The 25236-nt window shown below is 45.0% G+C and overlaps 3 protein-coding genes across 3 annotated transcripts in view; 2 read left to right on the top strand and 1 right to left on the bottom strand.

Annotated features, from left to right (window-relative positions):
* Positions 1–13649, top strand: part of LOC310786950 (dedicator of cytokinesis protein 7-like) — a gene marked incomplete at its 5' end in the record, with an annotated part of 31585 nt that extends 17936 nt beyond the window's left edge. Inside the window, 12 exons of the mRNA XM_083648284.1 lie at positions 51–151; positions 353–545; positions 693–836; positions 1873–2004; positions 4316–4330; positions 7834–7959; positions 8549–8638; positions 8815–9051; positions 9249–9392; positions 9594–9700; positions 9895–10062; positions 12876–13649. Coding sequence (XP_083504410.1) covers positions 51–151; positions 353–545; positions 693–836; positions 1873–2004; positions 4316–4330; positions 7834–7959; positions 8549–8638; positions 8815–9051; positions 9249–9392; positions 9594–9700; positions 9895–10062; positions 12876–12918 — 1500 coding nt within the window. The 3' untranslated portion in view covers positions 12919–13649. The remainder of the gene's footprint in view (positions 1–50; positions 152–352; positions 546–692; positions 837–1872; positions 2005–4315; positions 4331–7833; positions 7960–8548; positions 8639–8814; positions 9052–9248; positions 9393–9593; positions 9701–9894; positions 10063–12875) is intronic.
* Positions 1–25236, top strand: part of LOC310786230 (uncharacterized protein) — a gene marked incomplete at both ends in the record, with an annotated part of 366431 nt that overhangs the window by 142668 nt on the left and 198527 nt on the right.
* LOC310786603 (ubiquitin carboxyl-terminal hydrolase 1-like) lies at positions 16870–22891 on the bottom strand (the record flags this gene model as incomplete). The annotated part of the gene is made up of 9 exons (XM_083647832.1): positions 22760–22891; positions 21998–22220; positions 21510–21642; positions 20808–20912; positions 20306–20475; positions 19379–20088; positions 18834–18992; positions 17856–18057; positions 16870–17707 (listed from the first exon to the last, which is right to left on the bottom strand). The coding sequence occupies exons 2-9, from the start codon at positions 22156–22158 to the stop codon at positions 16870–16872; spliced, it is 2478 nt and encodes an 825-aa protein (XP_083503958.1). The 5' UTR covers positions 22159–22220; positions 22760–22891.

Below are 25236 nucleotides of genomic sequence, written 5' to 3'. Positions count from 1 at the left end.
ATCCTGAAATTAAAATGCCTAATTCCTGCCTATGTGACATATTTTTCCAGGTGCAGGACCTCGTGTTCAACCTGCATATGATCCTGTCTGACACGGTGAAGATGAAGGAACACCAGGAAGACCCTGAGATGCTCATAGACCTCATGTACAGGTAGAAAACACATGATGCACACACAGACTAGATCCTTTTCACCACTGTCAGCACTATTTCTGCACTGTTCACTCTTTTCGTTGTCGTTTGTGTGCTTTGATATGTGTGTGGTGTGTTGTGGTTGTTTGTGTGCTTTGATCTGTGTGCATGTGTGTATGTGCGCGCGTGTTTGCGTCATTTTGCATCCGTGTGTATCACCAGGATCGCAAAGGGTTACCAGACGTCTCCAGACCTGCGGTTGACGTGGCTCCAGAACATGGCTGGCAAACACTCGGAGAGGACCAACCACGCCGAGGCCGCCCAGTGTCTGGTGCACAGCGCCGCCCTGGTGGCAGAATACCTCAGCATGCTGGAGGACCGCAAGTACCTCCCTGTCGGCTGTGTCACCTTCCAGGTAAAGACAGTTCCAGTCAACTATTATGCAATGTTGTTTTACATGTCAGTCTTTTAAAGCAAACATCTACCTCATGGTGTGTGTGTGTGTGTGTGTGTGTGTGTGTGTGTGTGTGTGTGTGTGTGTGTGTGTGTTTTCATGTGCCAGAACATTTCTTCAAACGTGCTGGAGGAATCGGCGGTCTCCGATGACGTGGTGTCCCCAGATGAGGAGGGCATCTGTTCAGGGAAATACTTTACTGAGATGGGCTTGGTGGGACTCCTGGAGCAGGGTGCTGCCTCGTTCTCCATGGTGAGACACAGTGAAGGCTGGATGGATGCTGACGTAACATTCCAGAGGCTGATGTGAAGGCCTTAAGGTCCTTACACATCAAGAGCGATGCGAATATACGGCACGAAATTGCGATGCGAGTTTTGACCCACCTGTCAATCGCAGCCACAGATGTGTACACGTCCGAAGCGAATTTCTGAAAATTCGACCGTGGTTCGAAAAAATAAACACCGCAATAACGCTCGGGGAAACTTCGCCCTTGGTATGCACGGTTGCATTAACTGATATAGGTTCGGAAAATATTATTGACGTGCAAATTAATCGCACGAAAAAAACGCTCCCGATGTGTAAGGACCTTAACTCTTTCTCTCAACAAACTAATATGAGCCAATTTCACTAAGGGCTGATATTTATTCATTTTTTAAGATGCAAGAATCTCCAGAATAACAGTGCTTTTAAGAATAAGCATTACTTGTCAGATAGAGACACTGCATGAAATAGGCCACGCCCATCACGGGGGAAAGCTCTCTGTTCACTTCCACACACCAGCGTCATTTTCCTTGAATTAAAACATAGCTAAAAGCTGTTGTGTGCTGGGCTGCGCAGACAACTAATGTAAAAAACTTTTTTTGTACTCCCGAGCAAAACGAGGAAGCCATTGAGAATTGGCGAGAAGAAAAATGTGTTCATGTTCCGTATATATGATCTTTGTGTGCAACACGTGACATAGGAGAACGCCAGGATTGGGGAGAGGGGGAGTTTTTATTTCCCCCCGTTTTGGGCGTGGTTTCTGAACGATGACACAGTGTCTCTATCGTCATGTGATCTTCACAATCAAAGGTAGTCACCTAGGCTAAATCAAAGGTACATTCATACCAAATCTATTCTTCTTCTCTTCTTAAAATAGGAAAGTCATAATCGGGTGTAAATGGCCATGTAATCCTAATTCTGGACTCCACTTCTATTAGAAAGTCCATAAATGTAGGCGTGACTGGGTACTATGAAGCCAGATTGTGCAGGACTAATGGATTGTGTTTGCCTCGGGTCTCCCTCCCAGGCCGGCATGTACGAGGCAGTGAATGAAGTGTACAAAGTTCTGATCCCGATCCACGAAGCCAACAGGGACGCCAAGAAGCTCGCCACCATACATGGTAAACTACAGGAAGCCTTTGGCAAAATCGTCCATCAGGTAAATATACACACGGTCTAGATGCCTCCTTCCACACCAGGCTCCAGCAGCTCAGGGTGTGAGGCTGCCCCCCTGGATTTATACAGGAACCCTTCTTTTTTTTTATCTCACTAGTCGGGTTTCCTTCCACCTGTTTTGATGCGAAATTTCAATTTGCGCATAAAAAAAACCACGCAATAGGGCTTCACAAGGTAAATAATGGTACGCGCAGCACAATACCCGCCGTGGTAAACAGAAGAAGACTGGGATATTAACTTTAAGGCAACTCCCTTCTAGACTTGAATGAAATTGTATTCACTTACTATCTGCTCGGTGGATTACCATTTTACAATTTCGGAGCCGAAATTGTAAAATGGTAACGTTGGTCAACAAACGTTGCTATTTTACAATTTTTTTGGAGATCGGGTTGGGATTATAACGTTAGTTTGCCGAGTCGCACCTGGTAATCCAGAAATGGCGTTAACCTTTGTCTACTTGTAGATCATCAAGAAACTTTAAATGAATAACGTTAGATGTGTTTAACAGAGCTGTATATCGGGTCTAGCAGCTGGTCAGCAGCTCAGACAGCCTCAAACACGAGGTGAGTGACAGCTCTATAATTGGCAAAATAGCAGTGGATGGAAACGCGCATTGTTTTGCATTTTATTTTGCATTTTATTTTGCCGACTTTCTGAAAATTCGATTAAAAGTTGCGATACATTTGGATGGAAACCCAGCTACTGTGACCCAGATTATAGTGTTTTCCTTCATCTTCAGTCTCAGATTACATCTGGATTACATAAGGTTAAAAACAAGATGATTATAATTGTTTGTTCCTGTGTAAATCCAGTCAGTCGTGGGGTTCAATTATGAAAATGACTGTAGGTTTAATGAATTCTGGCGTAAACCCAGACTCTTAGGGCGTGGTGTATCACTCTTCACGAAGACACTTTTAATCTGCAGATAGCATGTTGAATAGATCGTCACTAGTAAATATGAACACACAAAGGACCTCAAAGGGACAATTTGGCACCGATGCACTTTATCACACACATTCCATCTGTCAGATGTTTGAGGCAGTGGAGACGGGCAGTATTTCCTCCTGCGCTGTAAAAATGGGACAAGACCAAGGTCACTAACACACAGGGGCTATATTTCTCCTCTGCATAGCCTCAACAGATTTAGCGTATATCGTGGTCTTGACACGTGTCACACGTTAACAGACACCAAACACAACTGCTCGTATATTACCCAGACACTTCCTGGGTGTCACACAGCTTTGCGTGGTTTTATCGTTTGGCATTTTGTCCGATACCGTGCGACGTGCGTGCTTTACCGGGATACAGAGTGCATGATACCGTGCGTGCTTTACCACGGATATTTGTGAAGTAGGGACTACAGAGTGCATGATACCGTGCGTGCTTTACCACTGATATTTGTGAAGTAGGGACTACAGAGTGCATGATACCGTGCGTGCTTTACCACGGATATTTGTGAAGTAGGGACTACAGAGTGCATGATACCGTGCGTGCTTTACCACGGATATTTGTGAAGTAGGGGATACAGAGTGCATGGGGCGAGGGACTACAGAGTGCATGGGGCGAGGGACTACAGAGTGCATGGGGCGAGGGACTACAGAGTGCATGGGGCGAGGGACTACAGAGTGCATGGGGAGAGGGACTACAGAGTGCATGGGGAGAGGGACTACAGAGTGCATGGGGCGAGGGACTACAGAGTGCATGGGGCGAGGGACTACAGAGTGCATGGGGAGAGGGACTACAGAGTGCATGGGGAGAGGGACTACAGAGTGCATGGGGAGAGGGACTACAGAGTGCATGGGGAGAGGGACTACAGAGTGCATGGGGAGAGGGACTACAGAGTGCATGGGGAGAGGGAAGGGACTCCAGTGGGGCGGGACTCTGAAAGTTACAGTTTGGCCAAGGTTAGTCGTCGATGGTGTCCAGAGCAGCGACTCTCGCAACAAGAATCAGCGGAACCGTAATCTTGGTTCCCCTTAAAAATCCAAGTAAATAAATTGGTATCCTTGATTCTTTCTGTAAAGATAGATTCTCTTTTTATGAAATAGATCCTACTTTTAGATTTTGAGGTTGGCTGATCTGCTCTCTGGCTTGACAGCTGGTAACCTCGAGTGAATTCATTGGAGAGGACACTCTCCTGCCTATAACCTGACTGTGTGTGAGTGAGAGACACCGCGTGTGTGTGCACGCGCGCGCGTGTGCGTGCGTGCGTGCACATGTGTGTGTGTGTGTATGATAGAGGCAGATGTGTGTGTGTGGTCGTTGACATTTCCTGTATTCTCTTTGTCACACAGAGTACTGGCTGGGAGGTAGGTGGCTAAATGGTTCCTGCTTGGCCGCGCTCGTTTGTTTATTTGATCTCTTTATGATTTTATTTTGTAACTATTATTTGCTCTCATCTTTTATTTGCCAGCCGTGGGCGTTCTGTTGCTCTCCTTGCTTTGTTACATACATAAATCCATTAACATCTGCAGACAATGCCGACTGTCTGCAACCCCCACCCCCCACCCCCCGGGGGGCGCTTGCTGTCACATGCAGGCATCTGCCTCTCTCCTCCCTCCTCTGACTGCGGAAGAGGAGCTTGTTGTTGTTGTTTTGTTGTTTTCTACGTGACAGTGTTGGCAGGCCGTGCATGGGAAGCCACAGTGTGTGACACTAATGACAAAAGTCTCGGCGAATGCGTCACCCGCACAACCCCCCGCATTCTCTCTCTCCCCCTCATCTTTCTCTTGTCTGTCAGACCGCTCGCTCTCATTCACTCACTGGCGCCCTCCGCTGGCATCTGTTGTCACATCTCATCTCATCTCCAGCCCCAGGGTTCGATTTCAGTGCACTGTTTTTTTTCTCTATAGGGCGCCTCCACCACTCCCCGTTCATCTGTTTCCGGGCCGTTCTTTCCACACGCAGTTCAACGGGCCTTCAAAAAACACAAGGAGGGGCAAACTCGCATCGGGTCCAAACCGGATCCAAATACCAATTTTTTCAAGAGGGTTCAACTCACAGTAATCTCACGATTACTTGATTTGTCCCTTTTGATTTTGATTAGGTGTTTGTTTTTCTTGCCCTTTTTTTTTTTTACAAGTTCAAACTAAATCGACCCCTGAGTTTTTGTCTTTCATTCATTCTGTTCTTTCGTTAACGATATTAACGTCTGAGTTATTGCATGGTATGGACAAGAGCACTCCTTGTTTACTTTGGAAATGGCATCGAGAGTGCATGGCGTGTTTCTAGGCGTTGTGGATCTTTACTTTCCTCGCTATAGCAAGTCTGTCTCTTTTTCTGACACCCTGCTTGACTTTTTGTCTGCCTCTGCATGGTCTGGATCCTGTGTTCTTTCTCTCAAATAAATGGAGGTGATTTTGCTGTTGGTGATGCCATCTTATTCGTATATATGTTCAATTTTGTCTTTTGTGTTGTGTTTGTTTTTTCTCTGGAGGAGGTATACCCAATCCTGATTAAAATGTGTTCTGTTTTCTCCTTTTTGATTTCCCCGGTTGCCGACCCTTCTTCCTTCCCACTTTACTTAATTGTGTGTTGTGGTAAGTTCCTAGTTTTGAGGGCTACTTTCAATTTCTGTTACCTTCTTTTAAATGCAGCGATACCAATCGAAACCAAAATGAGCGACTGGGCCAAACTGGAGAGTAAAACTCCTGAAAGACTTGAGAATGAAGAATTGCACTTAGAGTCGCGGTGAAAGACTTGAAGCTGCGAGTGGCTGGCCTGGTCTGGCCCAGTCTTGTTCCTGCATTTTAGACACATTTCCGCAAATATCCTTCTCTCCCCAGTGGGTGATTTGAACACGCGCGCGTGCACGCACACACACACACACACACACACACACACACACACACACACACACACACACACACACACACACACACACACACACACACACACACACACACATTACATTACATACATTACATACATACATTACACACACACACACACACACACACACACACACATACACACACACACACACACACACACACACACACACGTTCACGTCAACTTGTCTTGTTCACACCACTTGCTCACATGCAACTCTTACAGACCTGCTGCATGTCCTGACTAGGGCTGTGAATCTTCACTGGCCTCACGATTCGATTCGATTATGATTCAGAGGGCTACGATTCGATTCGATAACGATTATCGATGCATCTCGATGCATCTTAAATCGATGCATCACTTTTTTCCGCAATACATGATTTATTTTTTCTCACTTTCTTTTTTCTCACTGTGTGGCTACTTTTAAAATAAAAGTGCATTTGGAATTGCATTGTATTATGATCCATAATTAAAATATACAACTGCATGTACTTCCATTATATTTTATTTGATTATTATTATTTTTTTTTTTTTCATTATTTTTTTTATAATCGATTTTTGACATTTGTGAATCGATGCAGAATCGTGCATGTCCGCATCGCGATGCATCTTATAATCGATTTTTTTTTGACACCCCTAGTCCTGACTTTAAAGTTGTACTGTAAGGTGGAGCTTCTTTTTGGGCCATGTTTCCTCGTCAGTCTCTCTCTCTGTCCGTGCCTCCTTCTCTTGCCAAGACGTGTGGCTGATCGATGCCGTCTGTGGCTGTTTTTCATCAAGCCCGTTATCAAAGAGAGGTTTTACACTTTGCAATGTCCCCCGTGTTCAAATAGAGTCTATTTAACAGACATTCAGGCAGAACTGCTGATCATCACGCAGCCTCTGCCGTTACTTTAGGCTTCTGTACTGCACAGTATGTTACTTACTTTGTGTATGTAACATTTGCACTTTTTGAAACGGGATGTTTCAGTTTAGCTGTCATTTTCCTGTGGATGAACTGCAACCTTTTCTCCCTTCCTCCCCCCTCTGCCTGTTTCAGCTCCTATACCAGTGGTTCCCAAATTTAGGGTCGCGACCCTAAGTGGGGTCACCTGGAATTCAAATAGGGTCGCCTGAAATATATATATATATATTTTTTTTACACCACACACAATTTAATATTACCGAAGAAGATTAGGGTCTCTTGCGATTTTTGTTTACGGTAGTTTAAAGTGATAATCTCTAAGATTTCAGTTTTGTTCTCTTGGGTGACACCTATGGTGGTGGGTGGTAATTGCAGGTGAGGTCCAAACTGTAATGTCACATAATGTCACTATATACTGCAAAGGCTTCATCCAAATGGACATAGCCTCAATCAACATTGTGAGTGACATTGTAATGAAAATATTTTAGATTATAACTTTAAATCAGAATTTTGAGGAAAAAAAGTCTGAATTTTTAGATTCAAGTCAGAATTCTCCGATTAAAGTCTGAATTCTGCGGTGGAAAAGAATGTGACAACTGTTGTGACGTCAAAATAGGGTCACAAGCCGAAAGAGTTTGGGAACCCCTGTCCTGTACAGTTTAAAGTGCTCTGAGCTGCCTGTTTCAGCTCCTATACAGTCCAAAGTGTTTGTATTGAGGCAGTGAGCTAAAGCCAGTCTTTGGCTGGATGGGATTTCCCATCATGAATATGAAGCTAAGAAATCTTTTGGTTCTAAATCTTTACAGGCCTCCTCCACATTTTATACATATACGTATATATACATTATACTTATAGCATGTTCAAACCAAAAAGACCAACTTCAGCTCACCGTCTTGATACTCAGGCTTTTCACTGTCTGACCCGAGTGTGACATGGCCGTTGACTCCATACCATGGGATCACTAAAGTCAGTTAGTGATCAAAGACTTGATCAAGGAAGGCATGATGTTTCTATATGTTCCATATATGTTCCTGCTCCAGGCTAACAGTTATGATCTTCTCCCTGCAGGCCGGGAAGAGGATGTTTGGGACGTACTTCAGAGTGGGATTTTACGGCTCCAAATTGGGCGACTTGGATGAGCAGGAGTTTGTGTACAAAGAGCCCGCCATCACCAAGCTGGCAGAGATCTCTCACAGGCTGGAGGTAAAGAGAGGCAGAGACTCACATCTGTCTTGTGAAATGCTCTCTGGAGTGTGTGTGTGGGCGTGTGTGTGTGTGTGCGTGTGTGTGTGTGTGTGTGTGTGTGTGTGTGTGCGTGCGCGTGCGTGCGTGCGTGTGTGTGTGTGTGTGTGTGCGTGTGCGTGTGTGTGTGCGTGCGCGTGCGTGCGTGTGCGTGTGCGTGTACGTGCGTGTGTGGGGGGGCTATGATGAATCCAGTTACATGCGATGCCATTCCCATTGTGTGTCGAGGACCGAGGATCATATAGGTTTCCTTGTCTGGTAGACACATGTCCCATTTTTGGTCCCAACCCCTAGTTTCAGAAACCAGTGACTGACTGACTGAAGAACTAGGTCAGAACTAGGTAAGAATCAGAAGAACCAGGCCATCCCAGTCCAGTCTCAATTTCACATTTAAAGTGCTGATGAAGAACGTAGGAGCATAACCAGGCCTCTAGATTTTCAGATCATTCTGCAATTCTGTGATCGCTTTTGTTGTTGACCTCAAAGTGGTGTGTTCTGTTACCAGTCTTCTACCTAAGGACTAAGGACATCCTGTACTGTTTCCCCTCAGGGATTTTATGGTGACCGATTTGGAGAAGACCAAGTGGAAGTTATTAAGGACTCCAACCCAGTGGACAAGTGCAAACTGGACCCAAATAAGGTCAGTGCTGAAATGTTGTGATCACCTGAATTGACCGAGTGTGCGAGTCTGTGTGGTTTTGACTTGAAATAGGTCATCTGCAAGATCCTTTTTCTTTGTTGATAAGCGATGAGTCCAAGAGTATCTGTTTGTTTTTATATTAAATTATTTGTCTTTCTCTCTCTGTCTCTCTCCAGGCGTTCATCCAGATCACGTATGTGGAGCCGTACTTCGACACGTACGAGATGAAGGACCGCATCACCTACTTTGACAAGAACTACAACTTGCGGCGCTTCGTCTACTGCACCCCCTTCACCCTGGACGGGCGGGCGCACGGCGACCTGCACGAGCAGTTCAAACGCAAGACCATCCTCAGCACCTCCCACGCCTTCCCCTACATCAAGACTCGCATCAACATCATCCACAAAGAGGAGGTAGGCAACCAGCTAACCGCCACGTAGAAGGTGGACATTGTCATTCAATTAAAGCCTTTTTATATTTGACAACTGGCATAGTCTCTCCCCTGTAGAAAGCTTTCCGTGGCTGTCAGCCAATTCAAAACCTTGCTCTTATCTTCTCCAAATCTTGCAGTGTGCATTCACTCTGCTCACTCAATCTTCTCGTCTTTAAGGTCATATCCATGCCCATCGAGGTGGCGATAGAGGACATGCAGAAGAAGACGCAGGAGCTGGCCTTCGCCACCCACCAGGACCCTGCTGACGCCAAGATGCTGCAGATGGTCCTACAGGGATCAGTGGGCACCACTGTCAACCAGGTACAACCTAAAGATTTCAGCTGTACTTCCGTGCAGCGTACAGGTTGACACGACACATTTGAACTACAGAAATAAAAAAGAAATTAAAGATGCTGAAAGCGTATTACCAACTGCAACTTAATTAGGGACCTACGTCAATATGCCTAAAATCCCTCAGGGGGCAAATACGTTTTTGGACCTAATGTGCTGTGTTTTGCCCAGGGACCTCTGGAGGTGGCTCAGGTGTTCCTGTCAGAGATCCCAAGTGATCCCAAACTGTACAGACACCACAATAAGCTACGGCTCTGCTTCAAAGACTTCACCAAGAGGTATGGACTTTTAAATGATGCACATGTTTTAAAGGTGCTACATACAGCATTTTTAAACATTGTGATACCTTTGGATAATTGCTGTAAACAAATGGGACCATGGTGGAGATGATTGGGAGCCTCCGTCTCACACTGGCGGTATTACTACTGCCAGTGTAGAAGTGCAAGTTGTTGACTCGTTGTATCATGTTAAGGTGTGAAGATGCCCTGCGTAAGAACAAGAGCCTGATTGGTCCAGACCAGAAGGAGTACCAGAGGGAGCTGGAGAAGAACTACCACCGCCTGAAGGAGGCGCTGCAGCCCCTCATCAATAGAAAGATCCCCCAGCTTTATAAGCCTGTGCTGCAAGTCAATTCACACAGGTAGGACAAAGCATGCGTGTGTGTGTGTGAGTGAGAGAAAGAGATCTCTTCAGCATCACATGAGCGAGTGTGAGAGGATATTTCTTAGACTAGAAATCTCACTACGCACGCTCGATTCCTCGAGCTCGGCTGCTGCGTGGCCTCGCCTGCTCTATTGGCATGCACAGCGCGCAATTGCTCAACTTCGCATCACTGATGACATCACAATAGAGCTGGGGCAACTATGTCACGTCTGGGTGAGTAAGGCATTGTCACTAAATAGGATGTACACCTGTACACTAATGCCAAATAATAGCTGTACCAAAAAAAAAAAAAAAAAAAATTTCATTTATAACTAACTAAGTCAGATAATGTGACCTACCGTAGTTAGAGCGCGCTGTCCGACTCCACCTGGCATTTGAATAAGGGCTCGGTATTGGAAACTACGCATTATTTGGGAATACTGATTATGCGAAACTTCAGATAACAACATTGTGCGGGAGGTAGGTACTGTTTTAGTGTGATCGCTAACGTAGTGTACGGCCAGTTTAGCGGAGCCTGCAACTCCCTATCGGGGGGATGCTCTTTTGAGACTCAGAATGAAGAATGAATGTCGAGGCTTTTGAAGTCGGCGACTTACGGTTTAAACATACAAGTTGAGACTTTTTAGGGAAACATGAACATTTTATGAATACTTGCAAGCATGTCTCTAATTCGGCATACACATGCTCCAATAAGAAGCACACATTTCAAATATATTTACAATGTTTCGCCGCCTCGCCGGCAATTCTCCCGCAAATTACACAGTGGAGGGCGGTAGTACAGCAGCAGAGTGAACCACTTCCAAACATGATGATTTGACATTCACAAAGTGCTTCTTGGGAGATAATATTTATGCCGAATTGGAGAGTGGCATCTAATGATTCGTAAGGTTTGTAAATTATGTACTGGCGGTATTCAATTTACCGATAGGGCCACATTTAGTTGCCAGATGAATGGAGTTTGGTGTGGTTGCCTCTCCATAGCCGCGGTTGTCCTACTACTGGACCACAATGCATTGCGCTGGCAAGCATTCCTCACCTGCGCTTACGTCACACGCCCCAGCGCTATTGCTCGAGTGACCACCACTGATCACATCATGGAGTGACGTCAAATGACGTCAACAATTGCTCAACTTCGGCCTCGCCCGCAGCTCGGCTGCTGCGTGGCCTCGCCTGCTCTATTGGCATGCGCAACGCACAATTGCTGATTTTGGTCAATAATGATGTAACTGGGGAGGTACGGTGGTGCAGTGGTAAGCACTATCGCCTCACAGCTCGAAGGTCGTGGGTTCGATTCCCACCTGGGGACGAGGTGAACGCTGAAGGAATGCGTGCCCGTCCGCATGTCCTCGAGTGCCCACCGCCCGGGTGGGGTCGGCAAAAGGGCCTTTCTGTGTGGAGTTTGCATGTTCTCCCCGTGCCTCCCGGGGGTTTCCTTCATATAGGAACCCCCTTCACAAAAACATGCAATATCCTGGTTGCTAGTGTGGTTCCTCCTCTGGTCGTTAAGGGCGCCTGTTCAGAGGGAGGGGAACTGGTTGGAATAGCGTGAACCTCCCACGTGCTATGTCCTACCGGTGAAGCTTCCTCTGTCAGGTGAAAAGAAGCGGCTGACTGACTGCCCATGTCTCGGAGGAAGCACGGAGCCAGTCTCGGCTCTCCCCAGATCGGCAGAGGATGGAGTAGCAACCAGGATTGAGAAATCAAATGAGCACTAATGGGGGATAAAATGGGATAAGAAATCGGGGGGGGGGAATAAATAAAAATAATAATGATGTAACTGATGATGTCACAATGCCTATGACATCAATGCCTATGACATCATCAGTGATGTCACTCGCTTATATAAGATGATTTTGGACAGTAATGTCACTGATGATGTCACAATGCCTATGAAATCATCAGTGATGTCATAAGATGATTTTGGTCAATAATGATGTCACTGATGATGTCACAATGCCTATGACATCATCAGTGATGTCACTTGCTGATGACAACATCCAATGTGGGACAAAAATTTAAACAGAGACCACTTACTCCCTTTTATGATGATGGCCAGTTAATTTTTTGTTTTGTTTGTTTTTGCTTTTTTTTGCTTTTGCTTATTTTTTGTATGCAGCAAACGGACAGCTTGACAAGGTAGTTTGAGATTTACAGACTATATTTTGTGATGTTGCTTAAGATTTCATATTTCATTTGTACGGTTCCCACTGGCCATGGAATTTCTGGAAAATCATGGATTCCAGACAAGAAAATACAGGGAATTTTATAAATTATCTGGGGAAGTCAGGGAACAAATTTACAAATTACAAATTTACATTCTTCAGGCATACACCAGCTTGTTTCACAGAATTCACACTCATTCACCTTTTCAGATGGGGGTTTTCAGCTGTTTTTTTCTATAGAGCGGGAACCAGAAAAACAACATTAACATTTATACCGTATGATTATTGGTGTATTTTATTATATTTTAAATTTATTGAATAAAATCAATAAATCAGACTAGGAATTAAGAACATTTTGAGATCATGGAAGCACTCCTATATAATTTAGTTGTGGACATTCATTGGGGAAATCGTGGCATTTTTCATAATGGCCACAGTGGGAACCCTGCATTTGTATTCCTCATTGTCATTCACAACAAAGTCATATCTAGAATAACAGAGAAAGTGACTGTGAACCTTTGGGGCAACAGATTGAGTTGAAAAGATCATACCTGTGCCTCAACGAGTTGCACCTCACATCTGTGTGCCTGTAAATCAACACATGCTGTTTTTTCCCTCCTTTTTCCAGAGATTCCTTCAGCAGGATGAGTCTCCGTAAGCTTGACATTTGAAGATGAAGAGAAAAAAAACGCACACAAGACAATTTCAATAATAATTTATTCCCGAGTGTAAATAGGAGTCTCTCTCCAGAAAGTTGGTCAGTGTTTCTGATGGTGTGTTAAAAGAAAGGCGAAAAGTGTCCCAGCTCGGTACGTCATTCCAGTGTCTTAGTTTGTTTACAGATCACCTGTTACACAATCAGTAGGACAAACAAGTGGACTTTAAAGGGATACCTTGGCATTTTGATTTAAAGCGATACCGTGGCATTTTGATTTGTAATCTTATTTTTCTTTGCGAGGCATTTGTCACAGTAGGGGGACACGTTCCTACCCCCCCCAGGTACCCTAAGAAAAAGCTTATTAATATTGTTAGCCTTCCTTACTGAAACCAATGCTGTCTGCACATTAGAATGCTCACGGTACCCATTGGCGTTAATGAGGAATGCTATTCAAAGATCCCTCTTTTTGTGTTAAATAAAGTGCCAAGACGGGAACTTACGCCCCCAAACTCTGACAAGTGTCTGCAGAAAGGGTACTATTTAAAAAAGAGGTCAAGGTGTTCTTTTTAACAGCTTACGACGTGTCAAATCTGTATTCAATTTCATGTGTGCACTTTTTATTACAGTGTAGCAATTCATTTTACAACTTGAAAGTTTACGATGTAATTCCAAGCAGGGGAGGAAAACAATGAAAACATGCAAACATTTGTACCATTATTTATCATGATGCTATATTATTTTAAGTTGAAACTACATTGTTTGGAAGTTTAGGGACTTTAAACATCCTTGAATTATTTTATGTAGTTTCTTTTGTTTCTTTTAAATATTTTACTAAATAAATATTTTAATGTTCAATTGGTGTATGCCAGTGTTTTTTGTATGATGATGAAAGACAAGAAATGTGTTTCCCCATAATCTAAAACAATGAATGGGATTACCAAAAAGCACAAGAAATTCATGTAAAGGTAAAAACTTTATTGCTCGTGGTATGAACCTGCAAAACATATATCACTACAGTAACAGCACAGTTTGTTGAACTGGAACGAGGTGCAGTTAAAACTATGGAGACGACAGTTATCAAGGCTGCTGTCACTTACATTTGACCAGTTCTGTGAGCACCTTCTTAAAATGATTAGCTGAGGTGGGAATGTTTTCATAAATAGGCTATATAGATCTGTTTTTATGAGGATTAAAATAGGCGAATGAACATGAATATCGATATATTGGCTTATGAACTGTGGATTCACTCTAAAGTAAAACTCAAAGCACTCAAACCCCGGTCTTTCTCCCTGATGCCATGGATGGATGGACTTTCTACACACTCCACCTGCAGAACGTGAGCATGTCATGGATATTATAAAGCACACAGGCTATGACAGAAGCATGTTTACAGAATCTGAACAGAACGCTCAAAACAAGAAGAGAGGCAGCTGGAGGTCGTCTGCATGCTGTGAGAAACGCACTGGACTTGTGAACTTAGGGCCCCATCTCACATACGGTGCAAAGCACAGTGCACTCGCCACTTTGGTGCCCACTGCCCACGTTGTTTGAATAGAGAGCCAAAGTGAACGTCACTTCCTGCTTCAGCACTGTACCAGAGATTTTCATCTGCCATTTATTTTCCCATAGACATTTCGTAAAATGCTTATAAACATAAGTTTTACTTGTTCAAACCAAACGGTTCAGATATATTTAGGAACAGGAGAGAGCACATAACATTTCACTCGGACCAAAACGTAAAAGATGGCGGATTTAAAGAAAATTATTTTTTAGGTCGGAATGAAATGTTCTATGGTCTCTCCCGATTCTAAATATAGCTATTATATTTACTTGGTTTGACCAAGTAAAAAAAATTGCATACGCATTTTACGAAATGTCTATGGGAAAATAAATGGCGGATGAATATCTCTGGTAGTGCTGAAGCAGGAAGTGACGTTCACTTTGGCTCTCTATAGCAAAATGTACTTTCACCCATATTTGCTCTCATGGTGTTGTTGTTGGTCTAAATATCTAAAGTCTGGCAAAGTATTTAAAGGGCACATCCCCCAGGAGAGTAAACATGTCATTGCCATGTGTTGGAGGGGGATTTGAAGGTTTATGTATGGGAGTATGAAGTGTGGATGTCTTGAGGTCGGCTGTGGTGTTTTCTCTCATTAGCTTCCTGGTACTGATGCGGTCTGTCTTTGCACGGCTGCAGGAGCCTGTAATCCAGACAAAAGCTGAGCAATGTGCCAAGGCTTCTTAAAGGGGAATGGGAGATGACACTGACGGGTTGAGTTCATGTTACGGCCAAAACACACCTATGATTAATTAAGGGACCCTTTGCGCCGTCTTAACTAGCAAGAGTGGACTAACTTGGACATGCCCTAAATGCGCTAAAGAGCATCTAAAATAGGGCCCAAAGCTGTTGCTCACCTCGCTGTGCAGTTTTCATACCTCCATTCTGACCCTCATTCCAGTCCCAGCCAGTATATCAAACCGGGCTGTTGATCAAACTTATGGACCAAGTGATTGCGTTAACCCCTTAAGCTGACACAACCTGATTTTGCAACTTTCAAATATGCTAATTCCTGTAAATTACACATTTCATCAGCTACAAGTTCTGTATTCTGAATGAAACAGAAATGTGATGCTGTGTATTGGCTAAATTATAAAGTGGTAGGATAATCTTGCATAAACATGCATGGGGCCATGTCTGACATTAATTTCCATAAGTGGCCCTGGGTGCCAATTCAAATTAGCATAAAATAGTGCAGTGTCTCAGTATGACAGTTACATACTGAATAACAGCAAAGGATTTCTGATTTATTTCCCCCTTTCTTTTATCAGCCATTATAGAACACAGGGCTTGATGGGTGAAGCACTCCTCCACAATATATGCATGTACTTACAAGTGACATAGAAATTAAATTTTTTGGTCAGCTCAAGATGTTAACTGTATGCATCAATCAGTCCAACATTAGTTTTCTCTCTCCTGCATAAACATGAACTTCAGGCTTGAAAGATGTAAAAGATTAAATGTGTTAATTTATATATAAAAATCTAAACGCATGGAATCAGTGACATGGAATGCAGGCAAAAGTTAGTCTGAAAAAGTATCTAGAGAAAATATTTCTTGTCACTTTCTGCAGCTTATCATGCTCTATCGGACCTTACGAGACAATTTTTATATTGCCCTGCTATGTGAATGAGAAGAAGTTTTTTTTCTGGCTTTCAAGGTCAGGCAATCTTAGTCCAAATTAACTTGGAAATGAGAAAGACATAACTAGCTTAGCTTCCATGTAAAAAATATAAATCTTCCGAGCTATCACCCAAATGAAATTGAAGTGCAAATGGAGAAAAGGAAAATGCTTTTCCAAATTGTACAAAACAAAAATCCAAAAAGTCCATGGTTCCAGAAAGCTATTCCATACAAACCCAAGCACAGAGAAAAACATGGGAAAAAAAAACATTTCAAGAACAAGTTATAGACAATGACAGGAGTATTAAAGCCCGTGTCCAAGAAACAACAGCAGAGGACAGCTCCCTCTGCTGTTTACAGTGAGGCAAGCTCATTTCAAATGACTTACTTTCAAAAAGGCTATACTATAACCATCATCAGTGGCACATGGAATATCAAAACGCCACTTGTATATTTTGCCGTTTCCTAAAATACCAATCACCAAAAATTGCTTCAAAGACATGTTTTCGGTCCCCACGATAAAGTAATAGTAGAATGTTTTCATGAGAGCAGACTGTTGGCAACATGGGTTCTGGATTGAAACTAGTTTAGGTGCTATGGCAGAAAAAGACAGCATTTGTTTGTTTTTTGGCATTGTTTGCACCGTTTTAACGTATGAGTTGACTTTGTTTATCTTACAAACAACTGCGATTAGTTTTTTGTGCAGGCCTGTCTGTCTGGGTAGTTCAGCTTGACAAAAGGACCTGCCTGGCACCACAGCACAGCGGGCCGGTGTGGCTGAGGTTAGTGTCCGGGCTCAGGCACCCTCCTGTAGAACAGCAGGTACGGTGTGGATGTGGAGCAGGTCTCAGGAGAGCAGGCTCTGAGGAAGTCCTCCTGGTCAAAGAGACGCACCTCAGAGTCGTCAAACAGCAGCCATCGGCCCTCGTACTCCAGGAGGCTGCAGAGAGCCTGCTGCTCCGTGGCCTCCCTCGCCGATGCCTGCTCCCCCTCAACCCCATCCTGCTCCCCCCCAACCCCATCTCCATCTCCAGCCTCGGGTTCCTTCTGCGGCCCGGTCTCGGCGTTCTGCCCCAGGCTGCTGGTTCTCCTGCGCCTGGAGCCCTCTGTCGCCCCGCTGCTGCTGCTGGCTTTGTCTGCCTGTTTGCTGCTGCCGCCGTCCCTCAGGTCATAACTAGACAAACTCCTCTGGCCCCCTAAGAGTCCGACTCCGCCCTCGGACTTTTTGCCCCCCGTTTTACCGGCGATGCCGCTAGCCGAGCTAGCGTTAGCGCCTCCTTTGCTCTGCGTCCTCCTCCTCCTCAGGCTGACGGACACCTCCCCGTCGTCGTAGTCCGGCACCTCCTCTTTCTGCTGCGTCTGCCCTCCTCCGCCTTCCCGCTCCTCTTCCTCCTCCGTCTCTTCTTTTCGCCACAGCGCCACGTCGTTCAGGTCGGACATGCGGATGTAGGTGGTGTAGTGGCCGCTGCTGATGGTGACGCCGCTGTGCATGACCACGGCAAAGAGCTGGTAGCGTCGCCCCCCGGTGGGCGAGGGCCGTGTGCACCACTCGTCCAGGGACAGCGTCAGAGGGGTCTGTAAGGGAGTGTTCACCTTGGACAGGCCAGCGTACGGGTCTAGTCTGGGAAGGAAAGATAAGAGGAGAAAGAGCTCATATCTATGACGTGGATGAACAATATCACCATGGTCAAAGGGGGAAATGATCTATATTGACTGTGTATTTTCACACTTGGTCCTTTTCCATTCCAAAAACAAATACATCAACTCACTCCAGACCGTTGGCAGAGAAGCACTTGAGGTGAATGGTGATGACTTCTGGAGTTTTGTCAAACAGCAGGCTCCTCTCTGCCTCTGTGTAATGGTGGCAGGTCTCACAGAAGTACTTGTCCTCCCCGACGATGCGCTCCACGGAAGCAAACTGGGAGATGGCCCATTTCAGAGTCTTCTGCTCTGCTTTAGGGTCTGGGGAGACTGGGGAGAGGGAGGACATTGACAACATTAGAATTCTGTTTGTCTGTTCATCTCTTCTGTCGTTCATATCTATATATTGGGGCAGTGGTGGGCCAAACGGTTAGAGAAGCGAGCTTGTGACGCGAAGGTCGTCTGTTCAATCCCCGGGACCGGCAGGATAAATCTGGGTGGTGAAAGTGAAAAGGCAGCGTTTGCCCCTCCCTCTTTACCACCACTGAGGTGCCCTTGAGCAAGGCCCTTAACCCCAAACCGCTCCAGTGGAGCTGCTCAGTGGCCAACAGATCAGACTGTGGTTGTACTGGTCAGCTTCCAGGTGTGAATGTGTGTGAATGTGAACAGGGCACTCCTGAAAACGAGAACATTGCTCTCAGTGAGACTCCCCCTGTATAAATAAAAGGTAAAAAAGGGAGCATGTGGGCAATGTTTCTGTTTGTTTGTTTCAATTTTTGTCCCACTGATGATGTCATCAGTGAGGTCATAAAGTCCCGGCATTGTGACATCACTGATGATGTCATCAGTGATGTCATAAAACCCCTGGAGTGATGTCACTTGAGCAATTGTGCATTGTGACATCACTGATGATGTCATAGGCATTGTGACAGCCTCAGTGATATCATAAGAGCAATTGTGATGTCATCAGTGATGCGAGTTGTGCCCTTATCAGTGAGCAAGCTGCAGGGCGGGCGAGCCCGCGCAGTAGTATTATAGTTGTTATTTTTATTAATAGTATTAATAAAAATAACAGTGATAATAGCAGTACAAGTAGTAATCCGCACCCTCAGAGAGGTTGTCGGGGCTGCTGGGCTGGTCCTCCTGCACTGGGACACTGATGTCCTGGAAGTCCTCCCTCCTCTCTGTGAAGCTCTCGCACTCCAGACAGCGAGTCCTCAGAACCAGCCGTCCCTGGAACAAGCGCTCCATCAGGTCCAGGCCCGCTGAATAGAGCAGAAACACAGAGAGACATGACTGATGCATCCGCTCAATGACTTCCCCTCGCCCTGTGACCACAGCTTTATGTGACTGACGGACACAAACGCTTTAGCAAGTCTTTCTAATCTTTGCTGTCATAGCTTCTTCTTACTCTTATCCATTCCATTCAAATGTCTTCAACTTTATTAAATGTGTGATTTAAAAAGAATTACTTACACAATGAAATAAACCTGTAAGAATGTTATGATCGCAATATCATCATGTAAAAGGCTACACTCACTGAGACACCATAGACGAGACAAATTAAAATAAACCACTTGACAAATGCATCCATCCATCCGTCCCCTTAAAACCTCCCTGATGTCCCATCAGGCCAGTAACAGTTTCATACCTTGGGTTTTCACTGCCTTCTTGTCCTCAGCCATGTTTTCTGCTGGTTGCTCTTGACTGGTTTTCCCGTCCTGACTGAGCTCGTTGCTCGGTCCATCCTCTTGCTCGGGTTTGGCCTGGTTCTTTGCTCCCGTGATGGAGCTGATCTTGCCCACGCTGCGGAACTTGGAGAAGATACTGGGCTGTTTCCCTGAAGGCCTCAGCCAGCTCAGCCTGGCCTTCTTCTTGCCCTTCCCCTCTTTAGCGGCCTTCTCACCTTTGCCCTCCTCCTCCGTGTTCGCTTTCTTCGCCCCCTCCTCGTCTCCCCCGTCTTTGTCTTGGCCGCTGTCCAATGTGATCTCAGTGGACGACTTCCTCTTGGAGCGTGTGAACGGTTTATTTCCACTCGCGGCGTCTTCCTCTGCGTCAGATTTATTACCCTTGGCAGATTTAGGCTTCTTTTTGGCATTTCCAGCCTCGGTGTCGCTCTTCCTCTTGCCGTTGACTTGGCCGTCCTCCTCTACGGGACTTTTGTCTGCCGTCACAGAGCTGCTGGAATCCACATGGGTCACCACGCTCTCCAGCTTCACCTCTATCACAGCGTCGGCCTCGCCCTCGTCCCGCTGCTCCTTCCTGATGGTGTCACAGGCCTCCTGGATGTATCCCAGGATGCACTGCAGCACCTCCTGGGCGTCATGCTGGAGACAGCCTTCGTACATGGGGTTCAGTTGCCTGCAACGCACGTGCGTGTCGTTAATAGCGCAAGACGAAACCGTCATCAAAATGTCAGAATTATGTTGTGAAAACTTTTCTAAATTAATTGATCGTCACACATCTCAAATCTCAACCTGTGAGCAATGAACTAGTTTACAATTTGAATGTATAATTTGGACAAATTCAAAACCTGACCCGTTAACTGGTCACAAGTGCCAGGTGAGCAAGTTCTTACCTGAGTGTGTGCAGTATTTTACGTGGAGGTGTGGCTAGCTCTCCTTCACCGTAGCTCTCAGGGTTGAGGAGGAAGCTGGACTGGAGCTGCTCCACTGACGTTATCAGGCTGTTGAAGCTCCCAAGCAGCTCCATCTGAGGCGGTAAGGCATCCGCCGTACCTTCTACCTGCTGAGTGAGAACATACAATTAAAACTATTAGCTTTCAACTGCAAAGTTGTCCAAAGTTAATAAACTGCATGTTCATATCTGTCAGTGTTTTCCAGAATTCAATCAGTATTCAACATCAATCTTTTTTTTTGTTTTATTAAACCAAACCAATCAAGTTGCATGAAAAAGTCACAATACATTGTAATGTTTAAACTTGTTTTACAGTTTTGTTACGATCAATGTCTATCTAAAGTAGTTATGATCAAAGTATTCCATTGATGTAACCCAGGATTGAGTAAATATGTGAAGATATGTGATGACGGATGTTTCAATGTAAACAGTATTACACAAACCTCATCGTCACTTTTAGCACTTTCTTCCTTGACTTTGTCTTTCCGTTTGGAGAGGCCGTGCAGCTTCTTAATGCCGTCTCTGAGCCCTGGGCAGTAGTACAGCACCTGCAGTAGCAACGACAAGACAGAAAGATTAGTGTGAAGAAGACATATTTATACCGTTAGGCCAAGCAAAACCCCTCACTCTTTTCAAAGGATATGCGTGTTTGGAAAATGTAATTAATCGACATCATTTCAAAAGAACATCAGTGTAATTCCCCCTCACCACCACACAGATCCTAAATCCACTTCAAGTTATTGTCACTAGGACTAGTGTTTTGCCACAGTCACAAGTTATTGTGGTGCTGTTCTACTGCAGATTTTGACAGACAATTATCATAATGTTGTCATGGAAATTAGCCCTCGGAGGATTTAGTCAAATGATGCCAATCACGACGTACACATCGGTCAATGAGTTGCATGCTCAGGTCACAATTTGTGAATGTAAACAACTCTCATTTCTCAACTAAGAAATGATGGGTTGATATAGGACCACAGTGCCACAGGATGGTATCGTCACTTCTTGGTCCAAAGCAAATGATGATGGTCCTTGTTGACAAGGTTTACCTCAGTGTTGTTCATTCAAATGTTAATGTTAACTTGGTTAAGTATTAAACCTTCTATGTAGAAAGCTTATTTTCATGTTCTCTGGTCATGGCCTACCTGTAGAATACTGTTCAAATAGCAAGTGTTGCCCAGGTTGTTGAGTCCCACAAATGGCACCAACTTCTCTCTCTTCTCACATAGCATGAGAGGGCCAGGGGAGGCTGGACCAGGCACCACCTGATCACAGCTGCTGAACAGTGGGAAAGAAAACACACACACACACAATTTGAGTTTAAGAAATATTTCCTTGCCAATTTTAAGTCATCCATCTTTCTTTTTTTTATACCAGCATAATTAAAATAGCAAGTTTTCTATGCAGCATAAAATAGATTGTGATTCCCAAAGCAGGTCCAGTGGTCCTAAGTATGTGAGGACTAGTTTAATTCACTATACAATTTCAGATAGGGTCCCTCGAGGGAAAATCTCGTCAAAAACGGGGCTGTGGGTTAATGTGAACGGGATTCCTCGACTGACATTAAATTATAAAGGTTGGTTTTTGGGATGATGTTAAACTGATCCTCGCTGACAGGACAGGGCAGGCCCACCTTGCTTCAGGCTCAATCGCTTTGGCTTCATCTGCTGGAGGTTCATCGAAATCCAGAGCCCGTTTAGTTTCTTTCTTCTGGAAGAACTTCAGAGACAGTTTGCTCTTCTTGACGGGGCTCCCCAGGGCCGCCACGACGTGTTCACCCTGCAGACCTGGCATCTTTTTCCCTCTGCTATCCTGAAGTGGTGCTCTGACTATGGGAGAGGCAACAGCGCACCTCACTGGTAACAAAATGAAACAGGCAGATGTTACAAAGTCGGCGGGTAACGCCACCACCACCAGAGTTGTTGTGAAAGCACAGAACTGCGCATATCTGTACATGTATCTCGCTAAATAAGTTAACTTAACATAAGCTAGACAGCCAGTTCATAAGGCGCAAGGCCCGACTGTTAACGACTGAACACATTACATAAGACGTTAGCTGCTACGCTAGCTAATGCTAAATGACTAGCGTTAGTAGCCTGTAACGTTATATTCATTATTACTCCCCGGGCATCTGGACTAATAACGTTAGATCAGTCTCAGTACCAGTTAGAATGTGAGACCGACTGTGATCACGCTGTGGAAAATAGCGAACGATAAAGTGAAGTAACGTTAAGAGCACTGATCACAGAAAACAGTGAGGAGAAAATGGGTCACAGCAAAGCGGTGTGTGGTGCCGTGAAGAAGTGGGAGGAGGAAAAAGAACAACACGCCGTGTTCCTTGCCAGCAAAACTGGATCTCAAAATCGATGCCGTCTGCAGAGCATTGTTTTCTTACCTTATTCATTCATTCCAGATATGTTTAATAATGTCTTCTTTCGGAATATCCAACCTTAATTCAAAGCCCCTTCGCAGCGTATTGACAATTCGGACGACAGCGCAGGCAGAAGTTGGCGCTTTTTCCTCCCGCAAGTAAAAGACCCACTGCTGCTACATCATCGCCGCCTCGCCGCCGGTGTCGGTGCACGACGTCAAAAAACACTCGCCAAAAATGTTAGAATAACCACAACGCTTACCAACACTATAACAATTTCTGACATTCGCTCTTAACATATAAAAGCGCGTATAAATTTGTGAAATTATATCAACCGAGTATCGAGAAAAAAAATCACGTCACAGATCTCAGGCTTTTTGTGAGACACCGATTTCAGGCCCCATCTGGCCAAATGCGGAAGTCATTTTTGTAGTTCTTTTCCAACCTGCGTCACACGGTCAGTCACACATCTCACACTGCCTTCGCATTAAACGTGTACACGACAGTACAGTTTTAAGGCAGGAGATAGTAAACTATCTTACCTACCATGCTGTCTGGTATATGATGCTTGCTCATTAACATGCTACTTTGTACTGCCAAACGCTATTCGTCTTCAAACGGTACATACAATGTCAACTTTCAACCGGCAGGTGGAGACATTGTCCATGGAAACAGGTTGATAATGTCCACTCCAGCATCATTCCCACCTTCTCTCTGGACTGGAGCGTCTTCTTATCTGACAGGCAGGCAGCAGGGGCTATCCTACGATTTTAACGGTAAGACACTATCGCATTGTATTGGCTTTCTCCTCGAATATATAGGTTGAGCATGAGCAGAATCATCTGTGTGAATGGTTTACCTGCACGCTTATTTAATCAGAGCAGCGGCTTATTTATCAGTTGCACTGTACGTGGTGATGTTATTAAGGCTAAAACGTTACACTACAGAGTACTGGTGCTGGCGTGCGTTTGACGTTACTTGGGCGATCGCGACCCCTGAATGAATGCAGCGCAAAAAAAACAAGACAGGGCAGGTGTTTTGTCTTTTCCTCAAATAGGCTCGCCTCACATAAAGCCAATATACCCAGAGGCGTTCGTCAATACGACGATCGATGGTTGTGTGCAGGAGGACGAGGCGCTGCTGCTGCTGCTGCTGCTGCTGCAGAGTGCCTGCTTGGTCAGCACAGCAGCAAGATGTATCGATGGACCTGAGCTGTGTCCCAGCCTCCACCGTCTGCTCTGGCTTGGTCCCGTCAAGTCACTGATGCTGCAGTAGCTACTGTGCTGCTACTGTAGTAGTTGATGGTAGTAGTATCGATGGTACTAGTCTAGTTGAAGGTTGTTGGAAGGTATCCACCATCTAACAGCTGTAGCTTACTACAGGAGGAACCCAATCACCACCAGTTACTGGATGGTGGAGCTGCTACAGCATACCAGCATCACCATCCTCAGCCTAGATATGTCAGTTTTTTCAATGGAGATGCCTTCCCTGACCCTGAACCCCCTCTTGTGATGTTCAGTCACGCTTCATCATGAAACACACTTAAGATGTACAGCAGGCCAGCAGGTGATTCATCTTCTAGAGTGAACAAGTGTGGTGCCCCACATCCCATCAGAAACCCCCATCCCCACCCCCATCAACCGTCTGGTACCAGCACTCATCATTTAATCAAGGGGAGCCTCCTCTCTCTGTTCTGTGTTAGGTGTGTGTGTGTGTGTGTGTGTGTGTGTGTGTGTGTGTGTGTGTGTGTGTGGGTTGGGGGGGATCGATACAGCATAGTATCACGCTATTTGTGTGGCAATATATCGTATCGCACAAATGCCAACTTGCCAAGTACAGTATTGTAATATTGTATGATATAAATTGTCAGGTGCATGCAACAGTGATGACAGATGTTTATGACAGTGTTGGCCAGTCTGTCTACTTGACAATTTTGCTGCGATAAAAATGATTGAAGTGAGATGAACAGACAACGTTTTCCTTTGGGGACAAATCGCAATATATCGCAATACTCTCAATATATTGCAGCACTCATATCGCAATATTATCATATTGTGACTTAAGTATTGTGCTAATATCTTATCGTGGGGCATCTGGTGATTGCTTCCCACCCCTATTCTGTGTTTTCCTCGTGACAAGGCTGTGGCTCATACTATGGACTGAATTGGTCACACAAGGCCTTGTGTTGAGAGACCATAAACAGGACATGTTGGATGCTACAGGGTTGTGTTGAGAGACCATAAACAGGACATGTTGGATGCTACAGGGTTGTGTTGAGAGACCATAAACAGGACATGTTGGATGCTACAGGGTTGTGTTGAGAGGCTGTTACAGGACATGTTGGATGCTACAGGGTTGTGTTGAGAGGTTGTTACAGGACATGTTGGATGCTACAGGGTTGTGTTGAGAGGCTGTTACAGGACATGTTGGATGCTACAGGGTTGTGTTGAGAGGTTGTTACAGGACATGTTGGATGCTGCAGGGTTGTGTTGAGAGGCTGT

The sequence above is a fragment of the Poromitra crassiceps genome (assembly GCF_964638095.1).
Source record: "Poromitra crassiceps genome assembly, chromosome: 12".
In the NCBI taxonomy this organism is placed as follows: Eukaryota; Metazoa; Chordata; class Actinopteri; order Beryciformes; family Melamphaidae; genus Poromitra; species Poromitra crassiceps.
The sequence above is the reverse complement of the archived record's forward strand: the minus strand, read 5'-3'. Positions and strand labels throughout refer to the sequence as shown.